This window comes from Hoplias malabaricus, chromosome X2 (genome assembly GCF_029633855.1).
Source record: "Hoplias malabaricus isolate fHopMal1 chromosome X2, fHopMal1.hap1, whole genome shotgun sequence".
In the NCBI taxonomy this organism is placed as follows: Eukaryota; Metazoa; Chordata; class Actinopteri; order Characiformes; family Erythrinidae; genus Hoplias; species Hoplias malabaricus.
In genome coordinates, this window is record NC_089819.1 from 46,236,102 (window position 1) to 46,258,441 (window position 22,340).

At 37.9% G+C, this 22,340-nt stretch overlaps 1 protein-coding gene across 1 annotated transcript; it reads right to left on the reverse strand.

The window, feature by feature from the left end:
- Positions 1-1,471: 1,471 nt before the first annotated feature.
- On the reverse strand, positions 1,472-20,504 carry LOC136676687 (palmitoyltransferase ZDHHC1-like). Its single transcript, XM_066653864.1, has 11 exons — positions 19,775-20,504; positions 18,271-18,524; positions 17,642-17,817; positions 17,119-17,220; positions 16,495-16,622; positions 16,241-16,396; positions 14,278-14,399; positions 11,444-11,532; positions 6,936-7,047; positions 4,271-4,373; positions 1,472-2,889 (listed from the first exon to the last, which is right to left on the reverse strand). Exons 2-11 carry the CDS (start codon positions 18,484-18,486, stop codon positions 2,348-2,350), a joined length of 1,746 nt encoding a protein of 581 aa, XP_066509961.1. The 5' UTR covers positions 18,487-18,524; positions 19,775-20,504; the 3' UTR covers positions 1,472-2,347.
- Positions 20,505-22,340: the final 1,836 nt, after the last annotated feature.

Consider the following 22,340-nt stretch of genomic DNA (forward strand, 5'->3'; position numbering starts at 1 on the left):
TTTTCCTGCATGCATTCCTCAGTTCATCATTCCACTAAGCCTGTCACAATAATTCCATTGTTGACTTTTGCTGACCTCAATACTGCACATTGAGTTTACTGGCATGCTTGTTTACATAATAATGAATGTTATCAGTGTTTTAGCCAGTTGCTTTTTCTGTTCTCTGGTCTCGCTCTTCTGGGGCCATTTTGCGGTAATATTTTTTAAATGTATATTCCAGTGTCTGAATATAGTTAATAATAAGTTGATGCTAAATGTTCATTGCTATTTACAGGGGTGTAATTGCATTCTAATGCTAATATATTATCATTATATTGGTGGCATAAAATGGTATTAAAAAAGACAGTTAAATAATTTATTTAAGTGCAATATCTTGACCCCCCCCCCCCCCCCCCAAAAAAAAAAAAGGTATATTGTGACATTTACTAATTTACTCTTTCGTATTGGGGAGACGAGGCCACAGCTGTTCACTGAAAACCATTCCAGGTGACGACTTCATGGAGCTGATTAAGAAAATGCCAAGAGTGTGCCAAGCTGTCATCAAAGCAAAAGCTTTGAAGAATCCAAAGTATAAAACATATTCTACTTTGTTTAACACTCTTTTAGTTACTACATAATTTCATATGGGTTCCATAGTGGCCCAAAACAAAGGAAACCCTCCGAATGGACTTGTCCAAACATTTGACTTTTGACATTTGATCCAAACGTTTTTTTTTTATATATATATATATATATATAAATGCTCCTTTTACAAAACACAACCCACTTTCATTTTCCTCAATTACATTTGTACTGAAGTGGTGACCTCTGTGGGGAGGTTTATTAAGTGTTAGAGCCAAAGTAAGCTAAACTTGAACTTACATAAGAAAGGAGTATTTTCACTGGCAAAGGTCTTCCTATCACAAACTTCCAAAAACATTACATTTAACCCGATGCTTTCACTTCCCATTTGTGCCACATCAATACCCACAGAGATGCAGTTATGCCAGGGATTTCATGCTGTGGCCTTGTAGAAACCCTCTGCAGAAGGCAAGAGATGGCTTTCAGCAGGTAAGCATTCAGGCTTCATAGTGCATGAAGTGGAGATGGCTGGCTGAAGGCTAATTTCCTCTTTAGTCTTGCATCATTACATCGTTACACAGAATGGAAGAGTTCCAACACGTTCATGCCAGAGCCATGTGAGATCATCAGAAGAGGTGTGTGCAGCATGAATGGAGGATTTTCACCAACTCCCATCTGTCTCCAATTAAATTGCCACAATGCCTCCACCTTTCTCGAGAGCGTATTTATTTTAGTGGCATGTAACTATGGCAATGGTGTGATTCTTGTGTTGTTCAGAAAAAAAATCACTATACCTTTTCACCTCAGCTTGCTTTGCCATGAATGCACTCGTGAGACTCTCATCTGGATGCATCTCTCAGAACAGAAAATAAGCAGGCCACTGACAGTGCAAGGCTACGTCAAGCGTCAGCTTTTATTGAAGTTGCAAGAAGTAAAAAAAACATTGGGTTAAGGGATTCAACAGATCACAGTGCTGTACAAGAAAGTGAATTCTGCAACCACAGTCACAGACAACACAAAACAAGCAACTAACTGGACACCACATTCTTCTTTATGCTTAGATTATTATTGTAGTTTTATGTATTTCAACAATACAATAATAATCACAGTAAAAGGAGGAGTGCCTAGCAGTTTAAAATTGCAAACACTGTATTCTGAGGCCTGTATTAGATCCCAGTTGCAACCCAGAAAATATCAGCAAGTTTTAGTTAGTACATGTGCAAAAATAAATGGAACTCGGCCAACTCCTAAAAGAATGAGTGTCATGTTTAATGATTAAAGGGCATATAAAATGTAAAAGACAACTTATCGGTGAAGAAGACTGTTCATTTAAATAAAACAATGCTTTGTAGTGATGTGCACACATAAGAGAATAAGAAATAAACACTGGGCTTACAAAGCAACAGTCAGTCTGGTAAAGACCATACACAATATTTGAGCTTTGGCATTCAATATGAATAAATAGTTGATTAAAAACAGTGATAAATAAAATGATAAAAAATATGTAACTCTGCAATGCTACAGAGATGTTATAGGAAATTGAAATAAATGAAATGCCAAATGTCTGCAAAGTCCTCTAAAGATCCAAGTCCCAATGCCTACATTCAGTGGTGTTTGCATAGGTTATCAGAGGCTTCCGGTGCTACATCAGAGACTGTAGTGGATTCATTAAATTTTTTTGCCCAGACACAGCTTGTCACTAGTCAGTTTTTGAACTTCCAGAGCATTCAGGGCTGATCCTACTAAGCCCCCTTGCCAGTAGAGAAATGATTCGTGATTAGTGTTCTCAGGCCAGTGGGGGGCTAACAGTGAAGCTTGGCCTAGGCTGCTCCATGCTTTTCTTCTTGCTTGTGTGCTTGCGTTTCCCTGCAGAACTCACTTCATCTTCTGCTCTGCCGTCCTCTATAGATATGGTTGCATCCCCACTCCCATGGCTAACAAACACAGAGGGGTTCTGGGAAGCCATTTCAAAGTGCTGCTGTGTGGACTTTCGAGCTGCTGCTTTCTTCTTGGTCCTTGGCTGGGGTGAGGGCAGGGGTTGGGCAGCTGTGGGAGGAGGTAAAGCACGCTGGGTGGAGGAGGATTGAGTAGCAGCAGCAGCAGCAACGGAGATTGGGATCGGAGCCCCTGCGAGTGCAGCAGTGCCCAGCCGAGCCAGTGCTACAGGAATCTCCTCCAGAGACTCTGCGGAATCAGAATGGTACTCAGCTGGGGGGCCAGCAGCTTGTACGGGGGCCAGTGGGGGCAGGGTCACCCTCAGAGGGAATGCAGGGAAAGGGAGGCGCTGGCTTAGGGATGAGGACAGAGTGGCAGCAGCTACTGAGGAAGCTACAGGACAGGATACACAATAGTACAAGGTACAGATGTCACTACAAACAATATAACACAAACTAGTGTACAGAAGTACACAATACATTAAATTCATGAAAGGAATAGATGGCAAAAGAAATGTCTGCCTGAAAATGCTTATATTCTTGATAGACAACGTGGTTTGTACTCCTTTGTACTCAAACTACTCCTTTAAAATAAGTAGACTACTACTGATGAAATAAATTTGCCTGAACACAATAGTAAAGAGGAATAAGAAAATCGGACAATCAGCCTTTCATCTTTTTAAATTTTAAATTAAAAGATAGAACAACTAAGAACTGTAATGCCAAGGTGTGCAATACCAAACACACACACCTATAAAACAATTAGTAGTAACACTGAATGACTCTCAATGCAAAGATCATAACTGTGCAAACAGCATACCTGTGTTCAAACACCATAAATCAAGGCACATAAGAGAACAACTAACAAAGAACGGCTCACACACTGGAAATACAGAAGGTGGAGATGGAACATTAATCTGCTCATTAAGCTTTCATCCTGCACTAATTCAATGCTAAATAAGTGGTTTTTAACGTCTATCTAATTACAATTATTACAATCCCATATTTATTAAAGTAATGTTTCACCAAAAATCTAATCTACACCATAGTCCTGGGTGTTTTTTTCCCCTTTTTTAGCATTGTAACAACAAAACTAAAAAATAAAATTTTGTACAACATTTATGAAAACCTATTGTGTTTTGAGCAAGTTTTAGGCTTTTCTTTGTGAAAATGTTTGTGCTTGTTTTATGCTCATAGCTCCAGCAATAAAACGCAAAATTGGAAACCAAACGTGATAGAACACCTCTGATTAAGTATAAACTGAGTACATCTGGTAAGACATCTGTGTAAATTAGATTTTTCTCCACACCATTCCTTGAAGTTGAGTCTCAATGTGACATATGACAAATAAGGGAAAATATTTGGACCCTAAAACTGAACACAAAGGTGGGAAAAACTGGTACATTATGCAAACTCAATATTATTACTAGAAACCTTTGTGCAGAGAGTAGCATAGAAACATAGCAGAGATTCAAAACCATATCAATCAGCACTGCCATGTGAAATAAATATAGGTCAGTTCAGCTTTAAATGTAAGAGTCTGTTAGCTTTTCTCTGTAGGTGTGGTAGTGTGTGTTTGGACTTTATCTTACACAATAAACAAGGCATTTATGGAGGACAGTGGACAAATGAATCTAAATTATGGGTAAACAAATCTAGTTCAAATAAAGCTTAGAATATCACTACGCTTTCTTTCAACACAATGACGAAAGCCGTTTTAAAGAAATAATGGGGTTTTTCACAGACCATGAGTATGTGTGTTTTGCGTGCCTTACCCTGCTCAACAGAGTGATGTGCAATGGCTCTACTGGTGCTCGTCTCTGTGACTCTGCCATTTATCACTTCAACTGGGATTTTACGCACTTTCTTTTTTTTCTTCTAGAAAAAATAAGATATTTTAATAAATATTTAGCCACTTTAAGACACAACAATCATCATCTGGGACATTAAAAAAAAGTGTTATTAACATACACAAAATAAAGCCATAGTTTTATCTATAAAAAATGAAAGTAACTGATTATTATAACCATACACAAGATGTAAAATATCCTATGCCAATCCATTAGAGCTTCACACAGTGCCCACCTCACTCTCTTCCTACCTGCAGCCACAAAAAAAATCCTGTTATCACCCAGTGTTCCTACACCTAACTACTAAGGCTGCTGTGGCTGTTTAGGATCCAGTCAGCAACCAGCAACATCTAGCAACATTTAGGTGTCCTAGTATCCTACACCTACCCACTAAGGTTGCTGTGGCCATTTATGGTCCAATCAGCAACCAGCTACCCTTAACACAACTAAGGTTACTCACTGAGCCCAGCCCATTACCAAAACCACCCACTGCATAATTAGCTCGTCACAGGGGTCATCAGGTGGGCACCTAGCCTCATTAGTGTTTCACTGAATTAAGCCCATGACACCTCCTGAAGACTCAAACTACCACCCTCTGAACTAGGTTTACAATCCTACCTTACACTTAACCATCAACAACCGTAAACCCACACTGGCTTCCTTGGTGACTAAGGCCATACCTAGCCCCATTGTCATCGTTAAAGTATGCTCAGTGCCACCATGTGATCAAAAACCACAACAGCACCTCTACAGTCATAATACATACATGGCCAAAAATGTTGGCCCCCCTGTAATTTTCCAGTAAATTAAGTATTTTATTGCAATTACACTTTTATTCCTTTTGTGTGTATTTTGTGTATTGTGTGAAACAAAAAACACAGAGGAAAAAAGTCAAAATTGATATAATTTTATGCAAAATTCCAAAAATGGGCCAGACAAGATTATTGACACCTTTTGAAAATTGTGTTTAAATAACTTTGTTTCAAGCATGCTCATTTAACCTCTGTGGCAAGAAACACATGTGAGCAATATAAAAATCACACCTAAAAAAACATAAAAAGGAGAGAATTTGACTCATTCTTTGCATCATCATGTGTCTGTGTGTGCATCACTAAGCGAGGAGAAGAGAACTGTCTGAGGACTTGAGAACCAAAATTGTGGAAAAAAACAACAATCTCAAGGTTCCAAGTCCATCTCCAGAGATCTTGATGTTCCTTTGTCCATGGTGCGCAACATAATCAAGAAATTTACAACCCACGGCACTGTAGGTAATCTCCCTGGACATGGATGGAAAAGAAGTTTGACACAGGATAGTCTGGATGGTGGATAAGCATCCCCAATCAAGTTCCAAAGAAATTCAAGCTGTCCTGCAGGCTCAGGGTGTGTCAGTGTCAGTGTGAACTATCCGTTGACATTTAAATTAAATGAAACACTTTGGCAGGAGAACCAGGAGGACAACACTGCTGACACAGACACATAAAAATACTAGACTGCAGTTTGCCAAATGTAAATGAGCAAGCCAAAATCCTTCTAGGATTACGTCTTGTGGACAGATGACACCAAGATAGAGAATTTGGTAAAGCACATCATTCTACTGTTCACTGAAAATGGAATGAGGCCTACAAAGAAAAGAACACAGTACCTACAGTCAAATATGGTGGAGGACTTCTAGCAGGATAATGGCCCCCAAAATACTTCAAAAGCACCCAGAAATGGATGGAAACAAATTGAACTACTGTGGAGAGATCTTAAAATTCCTGTTGGGAGAAGGCACCCTTCAAACATGAGAAACCTGGAGCACTCTGCAAAAGAAGAGTGGTCCAAAATTCTAGTTGAGAGGTGAAGGAAGCTTGTTGATGGTTATAGAAAGTGATTGATTTTAGTTATTTGTTCCAACCAAATATTAAGTTTAGGCTGCCAATAATTTTGTCCGGCCGATTTTTGCGTGAAATTATATCAACTTTTTTTCCCTCTGTTTTTTGTGTTGTTCCAATACACACAAAAGGAATAAACAAAACATTTGTAATTGCAATAATTTTCTGGGAGAAATACTTAATTTTCTAGAAAAAATTCAGGGGTGCCAATACTTTCAGCCATGACTGTATATGAATTTTAACAATTACGGTCAGAATCTTATTTTTTTTAAATTGATCTCAGACAAATGGTTTCCATAGCTGTAGATTAATCCTGTACAGCACTTTGGAGGTCCCCTTGCCAAGTCATCTCTATTAAACATTTCAGCACATGTACGTTTGTCCAGTTTGAATAGCCAGCTTCAGCTTTTCAACACGAATGATGTTAGGACACTGACTTGGCGAATCTCAATACAGCATTTGTTCTGTCTTAGTCACTCTGCTGTCCCAGTCTCGTGTGTTTTAGGTCATAGAGTTTCTCTAGAAAAGCAAGTATCCAAGATTCTGCTTTCTGTTTACACTGCAGGGTTTTTAGGTATAACCCACAAATGTTGAAATGTTTTGATTAATAAGGCTCTGCTGTTTGAAAAAACAAATTCACGGATATTTCCCCCCTTTTGGCTCCCAATGTAGTGGCTGTTCATTTTGTATATGGAACTGGTATATATAACCTGTACGTTTTTGAGTTGATGTGGTGCTGGTTTCTGTTCTATGGAGTTTGGAGGGAGTAGCTCTTCTTCAACCATTCTGTCAGGTGAACATCTGACTCTGCCATTTCCAAATATCAACCTAAAGACAAACAGATCACAGGTATATAATACACTTTAAGCCTAACACATTAATATGTGAATCCATATTACTAAATGGCGGAGGATATGAGAGAAAGTGAGAGAAAGAGAGAGTAGGAAATGTAAGAGATGATTAGTACATTGCTGTATACATTATTACATCACTAGGCTCTGTAAAAAATGAATTATGGGAGGAAATTGTGGCCAATTATTAATGTAAAAAATACAATTAAATACAGGTGCTGGTCATAAAATTAGAACACGTTGATTTATTTCAGTGATTCCATTCAAAAAGTGAAACTTGTATTATACTCATTAATTATACAAAGACTGATATATATTTAATTTGATGATTATAACTGGCAACTAATGAAAACCCCAAATTCAGTATCTCAGAAAATGAGAATATTGTGAAAAGGTTCAATACTGAAGACACCTGGTGCCACACTCTAATCAGCTAATTAAGTCAAAACACCTGCAAAGGCCCTTAAATGGTCTCTCAGTCTAGTCCTGTAGATTACACAATCATGGGGAAGACTGCTGACTTGACAGTTGTCCAAAAGACGAACCATTGACACCTTAGACAAGCAGGGCAAGACACAAAAGGTCATTGCTAAAGAGGCTGGCTGTCCACAGAGCTGTGTCCAAGCACATTAACATGTGAAGAGATGTGAAGGGAAGGAAAAGATGTGGTAGAAAAAAAAAAGTGTACAAGCAATAGGGATAACCACACCCTGGAGAGGATTGTGAAACAACACCCATTCAAAAATGTGGGGGGAGATTCACCAAGACTGGACTCCAGCTGGAGTCAGTGCTTCAAGAACCACCAAGCACAGATTTATACAAGACATGGGATTCAGCTGTCGCATTCCTTGTGTCAAGCCACTCTCGAACAAGAGACAGTGTCAGAAGCGTCTCGCCTGGGCTAAAAACAAAAAGGACTGGGCTGCTGCAGATTGGTCCAAAGTTATGTTCTCTGATGAAAGTAAATTTTGCATTTCCTTTGGAAATCAAGATCCCAGAGTCTGAAGGAAGGCAGGAGAGGCACAGAATCCATGGTGTTTGAGGTTCAGTGTAATGTTTCTACAGTCAGTGATGGTTTGTGGTGCCATGTCATCTGCTGGTGTTGGTCCACTGTGTTTTCTGAGGTCCAAGGTCAATGCAGCCATCTACCAGGAGGTTTTATAGCACTTCATGCTTCCTGCTGCTGACCAACTTTATGGAGATGCAGATTTCATTTTGCAGGACATGGCACCTGCACACAGTGCCAAATCTACCAGTACCTGGTTTAAGGACCATGGCATCCCTGTTCTTAATTGGCCAGCAAAATCCCCTGACCTTACTCCATAGAAAATCTATGGTGTATCATGAAGAAGAAAATGCAATACGCCAGACCCAGCAATGCAGAAGAGCTGAAGGCCACTATCAGAGCAATCTGAGCTCTCATAACACCTGAGCAGTGCCACAGACTCCATGCCACACTGCATTGCTGCAGTAATTCAGGTAAAAGGTATTGAGTGCTGTACATGTCCATACTTTTCATGTTCATACTTTTCAGTTTGCCAGCATTTCTAAAAATCCTTTTTTTTTTGTATTGGTCTTAAGTACTATTCTAATTTTCTGAAATACTGAATTTGGGGTTTTTATTAGTTGTCAGTTATAATCATCAAATTAATAGAAATAATCACTTGAAATATATCAGTCTGTGTGTAAAGAATGAGTATAATATAAAAGTTTCACTTTTTGAATGGAATTACTGAAATAAATCAACTTTTTCATGATATTCTAATTTTATGTCCAGCACCTGTTTAATAAATATAATAAATGTATATATAATGTCCTGACATCAGCAGTCACACACAGTGCAGTGTTCATAATGGTTTTATTTTTTGTCCTGATTGCAACAATACTAATGACTGAAAAGTGCTGGTGTCACATCATAGAACTTATAAACCTGGTATTACGAATAGTCCACTGTCCTATCCGGACTTGGAACTGTAACTGATAAACTGTTGAGAGCTGTTTGAAGTTTGAATATTGTTTGTTTTAAGCATTGTGACTCATTAAATAATTACAGTTCAGTTTTAGTGCTCCAGGAAATTGCCAGATTAAGCTTCTGCATATTACACTTGAGGCTACTCAGACAATCAGCTCTCTGCGTTATGATGAGCGCTGTGACTCAAATGAGTAACACACACAGGACAGGACTCCAGACATCGCTATCCTGGGACCAGTAAATATAGCACAAGGGACATGATAAAAGCTCTTTTGGGACACTTTCGGGATGACAGTGTTGTGTGAGGTAAAACCAGACACATTAAAAATAAGGGAACGATTACCGGTTGAAATAATCTCATAATGCTAAACATGGATTCTATTTAGGTCCAAACAGAATGAAGAGCCTATCAGCTTGCTGTTAACGGATAAAGTCCCACCCATCACCAATAAGAGCCAATCAGATTGCTGGTTATGGAAAAGCCAAAAAGTCAGCTGCAACTGCAAAAGTCATTAGGGACTTAAAATATGTTTTTTTTTTTTTTTTTTTTTTTTTCAAAATCATCAATTTATTGGTATATTTTACTGGAAATGAGAAAAGGACATTTTATTTAGAGTACTTGTTACTTATAATTATTCATAAATCTTGTTTAAATATATTGAAATGTAATTGAAAATATCATTTGATTTTTCAGTTGTTAACTACATAAAATGACGTTATAATTATAAGGCTTTTTTAATGTACAGGGTATGTAGGTTATACGTTTTTCCAGACCTTGGCTTAGGAAAATTTTCTCCAAATGGACCTTCATGAATTTTAATTACTTACTCCTGTTATTAACTTGAAAATGGCTTATGATTTTAATGTAGGTTTTATAAAGCATTTATACATGAAATTAAAATTTAGAATCAGTAGATAACATTTCTGCTACAGTTACAATCTCTTTTCTGGGAAGTTTTTAGACTATATTTTCCAACATTTATTTGTGGATTTCATAGCATTCAGCTACAAGAGCATTACTACTGTCAGGTACATGTTTATCTCTAGATCACAGATGCCACTCCAATGTCCCAAAGATACTGTAGATTCATCACACCATACAACACAGTTCCAATTTATACCCTCTAGTCCACACTTGGCATTGAGCATGGTTATTTAATGCTGTTCCAGAGCACCCCAACTCTTCCCATACTTTTCTGTGGAGATGGACCAGCTGGATGTGCATTTTTACACATCTGTATCCTCAATGGGTGAATATTAAAATTGATGAATTCAGTAATTATTAAAATGGTCTAAAAACACTTGGACCTGTCGCATAAATAAACAAACCAAGAGCCGAGCAACAAGTAAATATAAAGTACTGACCAAAACAACTTAAATTCTTGAAAAGGAAACTGAATATAGCTCTTTAATTGTTTTGACCTTTCTGCATTTAATGACTGTTACAGTTGAGGTCAGCAACAGTGGTTCTAAACATGTTTTTCTTCTTTTAATTTGCAGTGTGTCTTAAAAGTCATGGGAAAAGAATCTGATTTGTGCCTTCTGTTTTCATAAAGAAAGCGGTCACCATGACAGCACTATGAAAACCTTTTTGTCACTGGCACAAGATTACCTTTAACATTCCCTTTCATTTGTAATGAGCCACATTTTGAAAAATAATTCTTGAAAAAAAAGGGCTAAATACACAAACCCAAGCAGTGATATGCGTGAACAGAGATCCATTTATGCATTACTTAACAACAACAATATGACATCACTAATAAGGACTAACGGATGTAAAAATGCACATCACTGGCAAAAATGGCAATAACATGTTGTCTGGAAAACCAAAGCCTAGTATCACACCCACAAGTCACTATCACAGTTCTGTGGACCATATCTTTACACATTTTTACAGTCTAATAAAAGATTTTATGTCACTACTCTTGAGTCCCACTGATTTCACACTGGGCCTGACTGAGGAACCTTATAGCATAATGGCTCAAACCAATAAACTTACATTACTTGCTCTTTTATGAGTCATTGTAAAAAAAAAAAATCAATAAACCATTAAGCCCTAGTTCTTTCAGAAGGGTACAGGATGGATTTAAGTTAGGTCAACTAAATCTGGGAGAGCTGAACTCAGTGAGAAAGATTAAAGGCAAAAGCTTAAAATGTGAGATGCTGGGCAGTGATGCTTTGTTGTTGGATCCAATGTATATTTAAATATGCTCCATATTGAGCTTTCACTCTTTCATTTACCTTTTGTATTTTCATTCATTCGTAATTAATAACATGTTTATTTTGATATCTTGTACATATAATAGCAAAACCCATCTGCTAGGCTTGGGATCAATGCATCTGTCATTCTTGATTGAATGGGGTGGCATGGAAGAGAAATAAACATCCTTCTCAGACTTACTCAGGTCCGCGCTGTGAACGCATGATGGTAGGATCCTCTACTTCCATCTCAGGATTAGTGTAGCCAAAAGTTCCAGAGTAACTCACATCCTGACAAAAGAGTTAAGGGAATGGATTTCAAATGCATTATTTAAAAAAAACCCAGAATAACTATTTTGAATGAAAAATAAACTGATTTTGAAGTCCAGGTATCTTTTGACAAGACATAATGAGATTGAATATTGAACTATTTAAAGTTTGTAGTTGCAGACGCTACAGTGTGGATGTTCACAACTAGTTAAAAAGCAAAAACTCTAGAAAATATGCACAAAAAAATTATTCAAAGCAGATTAAGAATAGCTTAACCTTAGATCAGCATTTCATGTGTGATATTTTTAGTATGAATAGGATAAATTACACGATCTATTAGGCCATGCATTACAGTGATTTCACCACAGGAGGACTGCCTTATTTCTCAGGCCTTTGCCATGTTAAAAACTCCTGTAAAAGGAGCCTCTGCAGCCTCTTTATAAGATTGAACAACCCCATGAAATATCACCCTGCTGTGTTTGCTTTAGGTCAATTTAGTACTGGAAGATATTGGCTGTTTATGGTAATGATTCGAATCAACAGAATAACCATATATTAACTGTACTGAGATCACTTTGGGAGGTGGTCTCTGTTTGGGACTTCTGTGGACAAGAGACTGTGTTTGTTTGGTGCATTCACCTATTCATAGAATATATTCCAAATCAATTTTAGCTCACTAGAAAGGCTGCAGCAGGATTATAACTCAGTAAATGCTCTTTTGTTGCCCCTGGTTTGGCACATACATGCAGTGTGGTATATGTGGAGGTTCAATTTGTCACCTACTTAAACAGTGCAGTGACAAATCTGACAAAAATGTTACCATAGCCACAGAACCTGTTGTCTGGAGATGGAAAAGGGTCAGTTTGAAAATCTTTAAATCTGCAGCCTAAAACATCCAAATCTAACTTCAAGAGTAGATTTTAGATACCACTGGCTTTGTTGTGTACTTACAGTACTGTCTGTACTGATTGTGTTGGGCAGATACAGTGACTGCATGGAAGGCGACTGTGAAGTCCAGCCCCACACAGCTATCTGCTCAGTGCCCTTAAATAGTTCCAAAAAAATGATGGAGTCATCAACACACCCACCCACACCACCCTTCTCTCACAGACATGTTACATATTTCACAAGTGCATCTTATGTAACAGGATTTTGTCAGATACTTAGTAAAAGCACAAGCTATAAAGATACTTGACCATCAAGAGTTAGAAGCATTTCTATACAACATATTACATTTCTTAGCTTCACATACCCTAGTATTTCCAAATTATTAGTTACCGCCATATAAAAAGTTTTGGTTTTATATATTGTTGCTGTCCAATTGAAAACATGTAACTTCTTTTTTTGTGGATTTTTAGTTTACTACATCATTTGAACACAGCAGCTGTCCTTCACATTGTGGTGGAACATCATGATGAACGAGCCAATAGAAATGCTTCAAAATTACTAGGAATAAAATCTTTTAATACTAACTTCCGCTGAAAGTAGATCATTTTCGTCTCCTGTAAAGTCGCTATTTTGGGAGATACATGACTAATTGAACAGCGAAAATATGTAAAAATAAAACATACAAATATATTATTAACCTATGGTTATTTCTGATGGTTTATTCAATAATGTATAAAAATAATATAGCAATAAATAGCATATTGTAATATGCTAGTTTTAAGCTGTGAGACTATTTTTAATTTTTAAATATGCATTATGCATATTGTTTATTGTTAACCATATACTTTTTTCCACTTAGAAAATCAACAAGTAATCTGACCACGAACCATCAAATTTTGCACATGACTGTATCACCTTTTTTGCGGTTTGCAAGCAAACATACCTCAACCATGTCTCCCCTCATCTCTAATTTCCAAGAGTCACATTGTCCCTCTAAAACAGGAAGTGAACTAATGGCATGTGTGCTCATTTTCATGGTCCAGTGGGACCTCAATGTGCCGCCCATGTGAGATTTTCACTGCCACTTGGCAAAGGGATTTTTCTGAGAAAGTGCTAATTGCTCGCCAGCAATGCTGTCTCCTGGGCATGACACTTCAAAACAATCAGGTTACCATAGGCAACACCCTCTCACTGCCCCAAACCCCAGGCAACAGTGACCATGGGCAACACATGATTCCATATTTCACTTTGGCATATTGCTTTACAGGGCAATGATCTGCGCCATAAAAAAATCAGTTCAATCTTAGTGTCAGCACTCACTCATGTCCTTTTACAAGCGCAAAAGTCTGAATCACAGCCTTAATGAATAGTAAGGATGTATCCTTTTCAGTGGGTCTGGCCAAAGGTTCGGTGTTAACAGGTTCTAATTAATGATTTAAATGGATAAACGCAGGCAAGCTTGTCTGTAATGAAGACAGGCTCTACATTCTTACCCTTAGTCTGTCACCTACTAACAAGTCAGAGTCAAGAGTCTCTCACTTGTAATGAAAAGATGTCTCTGTATTTACATATTAGCATATTAGATTTTCTGCACAGTATTAGTCATTGTAGTTACAAACTAGACTCTAAATAAATAAACACATAGACGGTCCAGGCATAAGGTAATTGGTCTGCTGCATGCATTTGCATTCTCATTGCAAATAAAAATATGATATAACATTTTTGTTAAATGAATAAATAAAGGCTTAATCTAGGTCATTGAGCATTTTCACATTAAATAAAAAAATTGTTATTGTATATGACACTATATATTTGGAAGTTAAATAAACAAATGGACAAAACAAAAAGGTGATCTGTGGCCTGCGTTTGCACGTTTACCTTAATGAGATTCACTTTGGGAACTCTAGGTTCGGTCCCTGAGGGGCCCTTACTGCTGTCCCTTGGATCTTGTCGATGCCTCTGTCGAACTATATAGTCATAAGTACTCAGCCTGTTCCACACTGAAAGAGGAAAGAAAAGAGAGGAGTTCAAGATCACCATCATTATTCCTTAACCTTATGAGATTATGAAACCTGTATCTTGAAGGTGTTCATTGGTAGTGTATGTAATGGATTATTATTCTACATTCCCACGTGTTGATTTTAATAAACAGAACTGCTCCTTTGCCCCCTAGTGGCACATAGTCTCAGTCACAGCATGTTACTTTTTTCTACTATTAGCTGAAGTGCCACTTATCCAACATTTTATCTCCTACCATATAACACTCTCAGTTATATAATATCATACATATTATTGAGTATACTAATGTATAAAGCCCAGATGGTTCTCACTGAAGCACTTCTCATTTCAAACAGTTTGGGGTATCACTCAGTTTATTAGTGATGGTAAGAATACGTTCTGTTACCTCAACATAAGGTCAGAATCAAGATGTTTGCCCACCACATAAAACATAATTCATCACTGTCCAAACAAACAAAATAAACACACCAACCTCCAAAATGCAGCTTTACAGCTGAACTATAAAACCTTTCTTTATTTTAAATGCCAGTTAAAGTAATTTAACGTAACGTTCTGATCAAATATTGTTTTAAAAAATAAATAAAAACGTAAACATGTTAATAATTATAGGGTTTTATATTATAAATAAATTATTTTAGTTATTTTATAAAGGCTTTCTAATAAATTTAATTGTGCGCTACTATTGTACTTTTTCTTTCATTCATTCATTCATTATCTGTAACTGCTTATCCAGTTCAGGGGGGCAGTTATTGTATTTTTAATTTTGAAAATAAAATAAGTAGTTCTGTGAAAAACTGTGTACAAATAAAATGTATTGTTTTGATAAACAACGTTATTATGAGCTTTCGAGCTCAGAAGAATAATCTCCACTCCACTGTGAAGTGCAGCACAACGAACCAATTAGCAAAGCGTCAGCCCTGGTAACACAATCTAAATATGGCTCGTGTGAATCATTATGCTGAGGTACCATTAGAAAGAAATCACGGCTCCTCTAATGAGAACAAGAATGACTAAGCAAGCACCTGTTTTACAGCGTCAGCTGCAGGAAATTAGATCTGAACATGTTTTCATTATGTTAATATATTAGAGCAGAAACAAGGTTGCCCAAAAGCAAACATCTTCAAAACAATAAACAATAAACAGTGGTAATGGTGTGCCATCCAGGTCATGTAAATAGTGTCTGAGTGCATTTTTACCCAGTGTGCCTTCAAGAAATTAACCATTTTGGCTGGTACTGCTGTGTAGCCATAGCAACAGGCTCTAGCGCTAAAGCAGTCTGTCCAGCCTTAGCTAAATGTTATTCAACAGTGTACAGCAGACAGATCAGTTAAGCTGTCTGTATTCCAATTTCAGAGCACAGTGAAACACTCTCATATATGACATATGTGTACATTGTTAGGGCGGAAATCCAGCTGCTCTTTTGTTATAATACCACAGCTGTTTGTTGTGCTGATTCAGGACTACAGATGTTCTGGCTCTCACCTCATTTTTACACCCTAATACATTCAGAACCTGACAGATGTGTTATACAAATGATTATGCCAGATATAACCTAATTATCTTAACACAAACTTCAATATGAAAACATGTAAAAAGAGCAAGAGATTATAAGTATTCTATTAAAGAAAAGCTGGCACTTTTTACCAACAGAAAATTATTAGGGCATTAGTATGTTCTTAAATGAACTGGATAGATATTAGATCCTCAGACATGGAACTACACGTCCATAGCTGTGTTATGACTAAATGTTTTAGTGGAAACTTTTGCAGAACTTGCAGATCAATCAAACACTATAGGTAGAGGCAAAGAAAAATATGCTTACTAAGGTATATGTGGAAGCAAAGCAAATGGCCCAATAGCAGACTGGAGAGTAGCCCCAGAGCAATGGTTACTCCTGCCAGTGCAGGGATGGCTGGACCTGCTGTAGACACTGGGGCCACTGGCAGGAATACAAACCATACAACAGACTCGTTCTTGACTAAGACAAGAGACAGAATAAAGAGAAAAATATGAGTAAAAATGATGAAAAGTTGCTTGGCAAAGTTTCAAACTAACTGTCTAGCTGTGCAAGTGTACCTTGCTGAAAGTGTTTGTCAGATCGAAGTTTTGAGGGATCCAAAAAGAACTCGATGAAAACATAACTGGCAATGATGACCACTAAAAATATTCCAAACAGAGCAGATATGACACTGTTCAGGAAAAGCCTGTAGAGGAAAACGGAAGTAAAGGTAGAGTAAGTAAAAAATGTGAACCTAAAATAGCTGTAAATGAACATAAATACTGAAATAAAAACAGAATAGCTGTGATTACTTTAACCAGTAGTGGGAGTTATTCCAATGACTAAAAGAACTTTACATTCAGAAGACATTTATAAAAATTTCTTGACACATCAGTAACAGGCCTTTCTTGCTACTAAAACCCTTTTTGTTTTTGGAAAATAACTGATGATGCCAAAATTAACATTTCAAATGTGTCACATTTTTATACTAAGATGGTTCTGGTTTTGTCTTTGCATAAAAGGAATGTATTTCCCATCACTAAAATATGTTGTACTCAGCTGTAAAAACATGCCAAGCCAGCAACTCATGATGGAAAACCATCTGTTCTGACATACTTTAAGAATCATAACATACTGAATATTCATTATTCACATTCCATTTATTCAAAATAAGAGTCTTCGAAGGAGTGAGGAAGTCTCACCAGTAGTTTCTGCTGCCCACACAGTTGTTGAGCCATCTACAGTGATGATCAAACCTGGCCACACACTTGTTACAGGCACTGCAGTGTTTGGACTTTGGCCCGCTAAAAACAGAAACACTGCAGTTAACACCATTACTAACAAAAATGAAGAGCTGACAGGAGCATAAACAAGGGATGATTACCATGTTTTACGGATATACATTTAACAATATAATGACATTTTATTATTAACATGATACAGTGTGAATAGGAGAATGAAAATATAATATTTTAAGTACACTTTAATATTTTAATACTTTTAGTAATAATATGTTTAATAACAACTACATGTTAACTCTAAAGTATAACTGCGACTCCAGTGTGTGCGGCAAGAGTACCTACTTCACACAGCTATACCACATCCCTTTCAAATTAACATAACACTCCCACATATTTAATTGTGGAAAACATCATCTACTTTGCTACAAATGCACAAAAAGTAAACAAATGCACAAAAAGGTACGGAGTGACCATCTATACTTACACATCCACCTCACAGAGGTAGCAGTGGCAGTTCTCAATCACATGTGCATGCTTGGTGCGGTCAAACACAGGAACTGGCCCCTTGTAGCTCTTTGCTCTGACATTATAGTCAGCAGGGTCGATGGAAACTGCTGTCAGGTGCACAAACAAGTGGCACACAAAGGTGATGCCTGTACACTGAACAATGTGTCAAAGCTTTCAAACCATTGGCAGTAACACTCTGTAAAATACTTGTTTGCTCTCGTTTTATAATAATTAAGAAAATATAAACAAGAAACCTGCCCTGGCAATTGAGTAACATTTGGGGTAAGGAAGAAACTATTGATTATAAATGAGTTTTTGCATTAAACTGAAAGTTGTATAATAAGCTTTCTTTTGGATTTTTCACTCTTTTAAACTACATTTTCTAACTCATCACACATTCCTAATAAGCTAGAAGGATGGCTGCCAAGCAAGTACTTCCTCTGTGATGTCATATGATGTGAAATGTCATAGCACCTTTTCAAACTGCTACTTATGCAGTGTCACAAATCATATTTACATGCTTTGAGGAAAACACAAAGTGCCAATACCTACATTAACTAACAGAAAATAGTGTGATAATACTTCAAACAATGTTTCAAAAGATACAATGTATCCAGCTGGGATCCAGTGGGATGGCAGCAATGGGACAAACACTCCAAAACCTGTGACTGCGAAGTAAAGGTAAAGAAGCCAAGCCAGCAGCTGGAAAGGATGTGGAGGCCAGCTCCAGCCATTTGTCCGAGAGCACAGTGGAATATCTCCGCGCCTGGGCTGCCCATCGCTGACTGGGGCAGTGCGGTTTGGGTTCCTACAGATGTCCATGGGAGAGCAGAGATGATCTTCTCCCACCAATGAGACTGCTGTAATATAGCGGAACATTTTTTTTTTATTCAAATTAGGGAAATTCATAAACAATCCAGGGCGGCATGGTGGCACAGCAGGTAGTGTCGCAGTCACACAGCTCCAGGGGCCTGGAGGTTGTGGGTTCGATTCCAGCTCCGGGTGACTGTCTGTGAGGAGTTGGTGTGTTCTCCCCGTGTCCGTGGGTTTCCTCCGGGTGCTCCGGTTTCCTCCCACAGTCCAAAAACACACGTTGCAGGTGGATTGGTGACTCGAAAGTGTCCGTAGGTGTGAGGGTGTGAGTGAATGTGTGTGTGTCTGTGTTGCCCTGTGAAGGACTGGCGTCCCCTCCAGGGTGTATTCCCGCCTTGCGCCCGATGATTCCAGGTAGGCTCTGGACCCCCCGCGACCCTAAATTGGATAAGGGGTTACAGATAATGGATGGATGGATAAACAATCCAAATTGTTCTTTTATCCATGTCATATTATATTTCATGTTTGTATTGCATTATATGAATCCCCTTAAATCAAAACGTATTCTATAAAGGAGATTTATGTCTTTTGGTATTACATGGAAAAATGCAATTATCTTAGTCTTTTGTAGACCAAGGACCAATTTTTTCACTACAAGGTGTATTTAACAGTATTTAGTGCTGTAGCCATCTGTGGCAAGCTAGCGCAGTGGGAGGGGTCACTGCCACACAGCTCCAGGGCCATGGGGACTTGGATTCACAGCATCACCTTGGTTCACAGTCTATTTGGAGACTGGTGTGCTCTCTACCCAGCCTCTGGGTTTCTGTACTCCTGGCGTTGGTTCCAATCTCAGATGTAATGGATGTTTGTGTCAGAAGGAACATTGTGAAACTTATGCAAATGTAATGTGTAGATCACCAGCCAGTGCTCTAATGTGGCTACACTTTGCAGGAGCATTAATGTGAAGCAACAACAGCGCAATGGCAGTCATAAAAATCTTGTTTTTAAAGGGTCCTTTCACCTTCAATATACATTATCAGAGGGGATTCGTATCTTTAAACTTTCACTCTAGAGGACAAGGACTGGTTGTGTTTGGAAACAAATAATAGTGGTTACATTTTTTTTTTCTGGTGGAAATGACTAATAACTGGTTAATGTTAGAGCTACAGCTGTAAAGAAGTTAAGGGAATACTAACACCAGCAATGACAAGAAAGGTAAATGATGGGATCACAAACAGTTATTGCACAAAAGCTTTTTGGCAATATAATTCAGAAAGAAAAACATCTTAAAACCTACCTATCCAGTTACTCACTGATGGCTGTCCATTGGAGTGATTTGAAGGCAGCCCACCGTGTCACGGTCCACTGCATCATCCATTTACAGTTTAAATGTGCAGATGTTTTCTCTCCTCATTCATTAACATTAACAAAGTCTCTACATGCCAGATCCAGATCCACAGCAGCTAAAGGTAAGAACTCCGCATTGCTCTCACTTACAGCTTTCCCCACTTCTTCGAGGTGTCAGCAAGAGTTTCTGGGCAGTTTTTCCAGCTTCTCCATGGCCAGACATTAGTCCTTAGAGGCATTACCACCTGACTCCTAAGGGTGACCAGTAACTGGAACGAAGACATCGAGCCTGAAATAACCGCAGCATTTCTGGTAAAACTCAAAACAACCGAGCAGAAGCTACTGTCAATATAACCTCCACAACACATCCGTGACTCAGATGTCTCTGCATTAGCTTCAGCTAGATGTCACAGTGCTACACTGCTGCAGTTCGGTTTCGCGTTAAGTCAGGACTCGGAGCTATACTCCCACTAATCACACACCTCAGAATAAGGGTAAACATCACATTTAACTCGAATATTATTTTTATATCCAGTCTTTTAATTACAAAGCACCCATCGAGACGTGTTAACCTTATCGAAAATTCGACTAAAACATGACTTTCGTCGGAACTAACGGTTTATGACCGAGCCCAGGCTCCAGCAGCTGAACTCGAATCCCTGGCATGAATGGGCTCAGCGTACACACATCCGGGTACTCCTGACGGTATCTCCCCTACAGAATAAGAGCACATTCTCCATTATTCACCAGCTTTGGGTAAAAACAGAAAACAGTATATTCCGTTTCCAACACAACCCGATAAAGTGGATATAGCGTTCAAAATAAAGATTCTCACTCTAAATATATTCAGATGTATATTAATCTAGAGACAATTTCGTGAATCAATAGTTGTACCACTTTCACAAGCTCGTCTAATAAATCAGACCACTGCTACCTAAAAAAGACGAAGCAGTTCTGACAGAGCGCGAGGTGTTCCAATACCATACTGATTTCTTGGTGTTTGTTTTTTCAAATCTGTTTTTTGTTACGGTCCCAAGAACACAAACACTCGGGGATATCATTATAAATAAATAAAGCAATCTCTGACCTAATATTATTGAGAAGTGGTAGTCCAAAACTTTCTCTGTTACACCTGGGACGTCTCAATATCTATTTTTTTCTTTTATTAGACTTGAGGAGTAATCTGTCTGAGAGGTCCTGCTTTTGGGACTTTCACCAGGGTTGTGTGATTTTTTTTTATCTTGGTTTATTTTCATGTTTGTTTGTCACCCCCTCAGTCTTTTTAGGGTCTAAACCTGTAGTTTTACACATTTTCGTGCCCGTCAAAATGGGATGTTAAAACAATATTCGTTGTGAATGTATATAGTGTGCAAACACAGTTTATTTCCAGAAAAAGACCCAGTTAGAGAAATCATCACTGATAATATAGAAGCGTATGAAAAGGTGGGACAAATTGAGAAGGTGTCCATAAACCTTAGACATAGAGTGTATATACAAATAACAGTCGTGAAGCTCGATCTTGTATGAAATTACATGGTTGCATTGTGTGTGCGAGTCCAGCAGATGGCAGCAACATCCAGCAAAAATCCTTAGAATGGCCTGGCCTTTGACATGACAAATGTTTCTGTGCAGAGCCCGGCAACTTATATAATATATATTATATTTCTTATATGTTTTATATTATCATTTTTTTGCATTTACTGTGATTATATATAACTTTATAGAAGCACCACGCTTACTGAGAATGCATTAGTTTAAATGTATAATTAGTTTAGGTGCCTAATACTTCACAGTACCTTATATAAGAAATCATATATATATATATATATATATATATATATATGTGTGTGTGTGTGTGTGTGTGTGTGTGTGTGTGTGTTACATTTGTACACTGTTATGTGCTTGCATTTTAAGGAAATAACAGCTAATGTGGTTTGATACTGTTTATGATTAGATTGGCCTGAGAACGATGGGGGTATGGGAGAATTTTCCCACTGGGATGTTTTGTTTTGTTTTATGGAACTGCAAGCCCGATAAGAGAGCTAAATGATAGGAGGTAATTTTACAGATATTCAGGGCATTACTGAACTTTGTGATCACTTGTTTTTGTAGACCGGAGGCAGAAAACATAGAGGCCCAAAACGATGCATTCAAGTCATAAACTCTGACACTTATTTTGTGTATGCTACTGTGGGAAGCTGCAAATGGTAATTTTTTTTGTTTTATTCTTATAAATTTATTCATCTTTTGTAACCGCTTCATCTTGATCAGGGTTGCGTCTTATAGTATCATATGGTTCAAGGAAGAAACTCACCCTGGATGAGCACCAGTCTATCACAGGACATCGTAAACCACTCACACGTTCACCACTGTTTTTGCAGTCAGACCACCTACCATACTTTTTAAAATTGAATTTTTTGGTGTGTGGAAGTAGCACTTAGAGAAAGAGAAAACCCACACAGACACAGGGAGAACACATTTTCAAGTCAACATTACCATATTAACCTTCAAAGAAT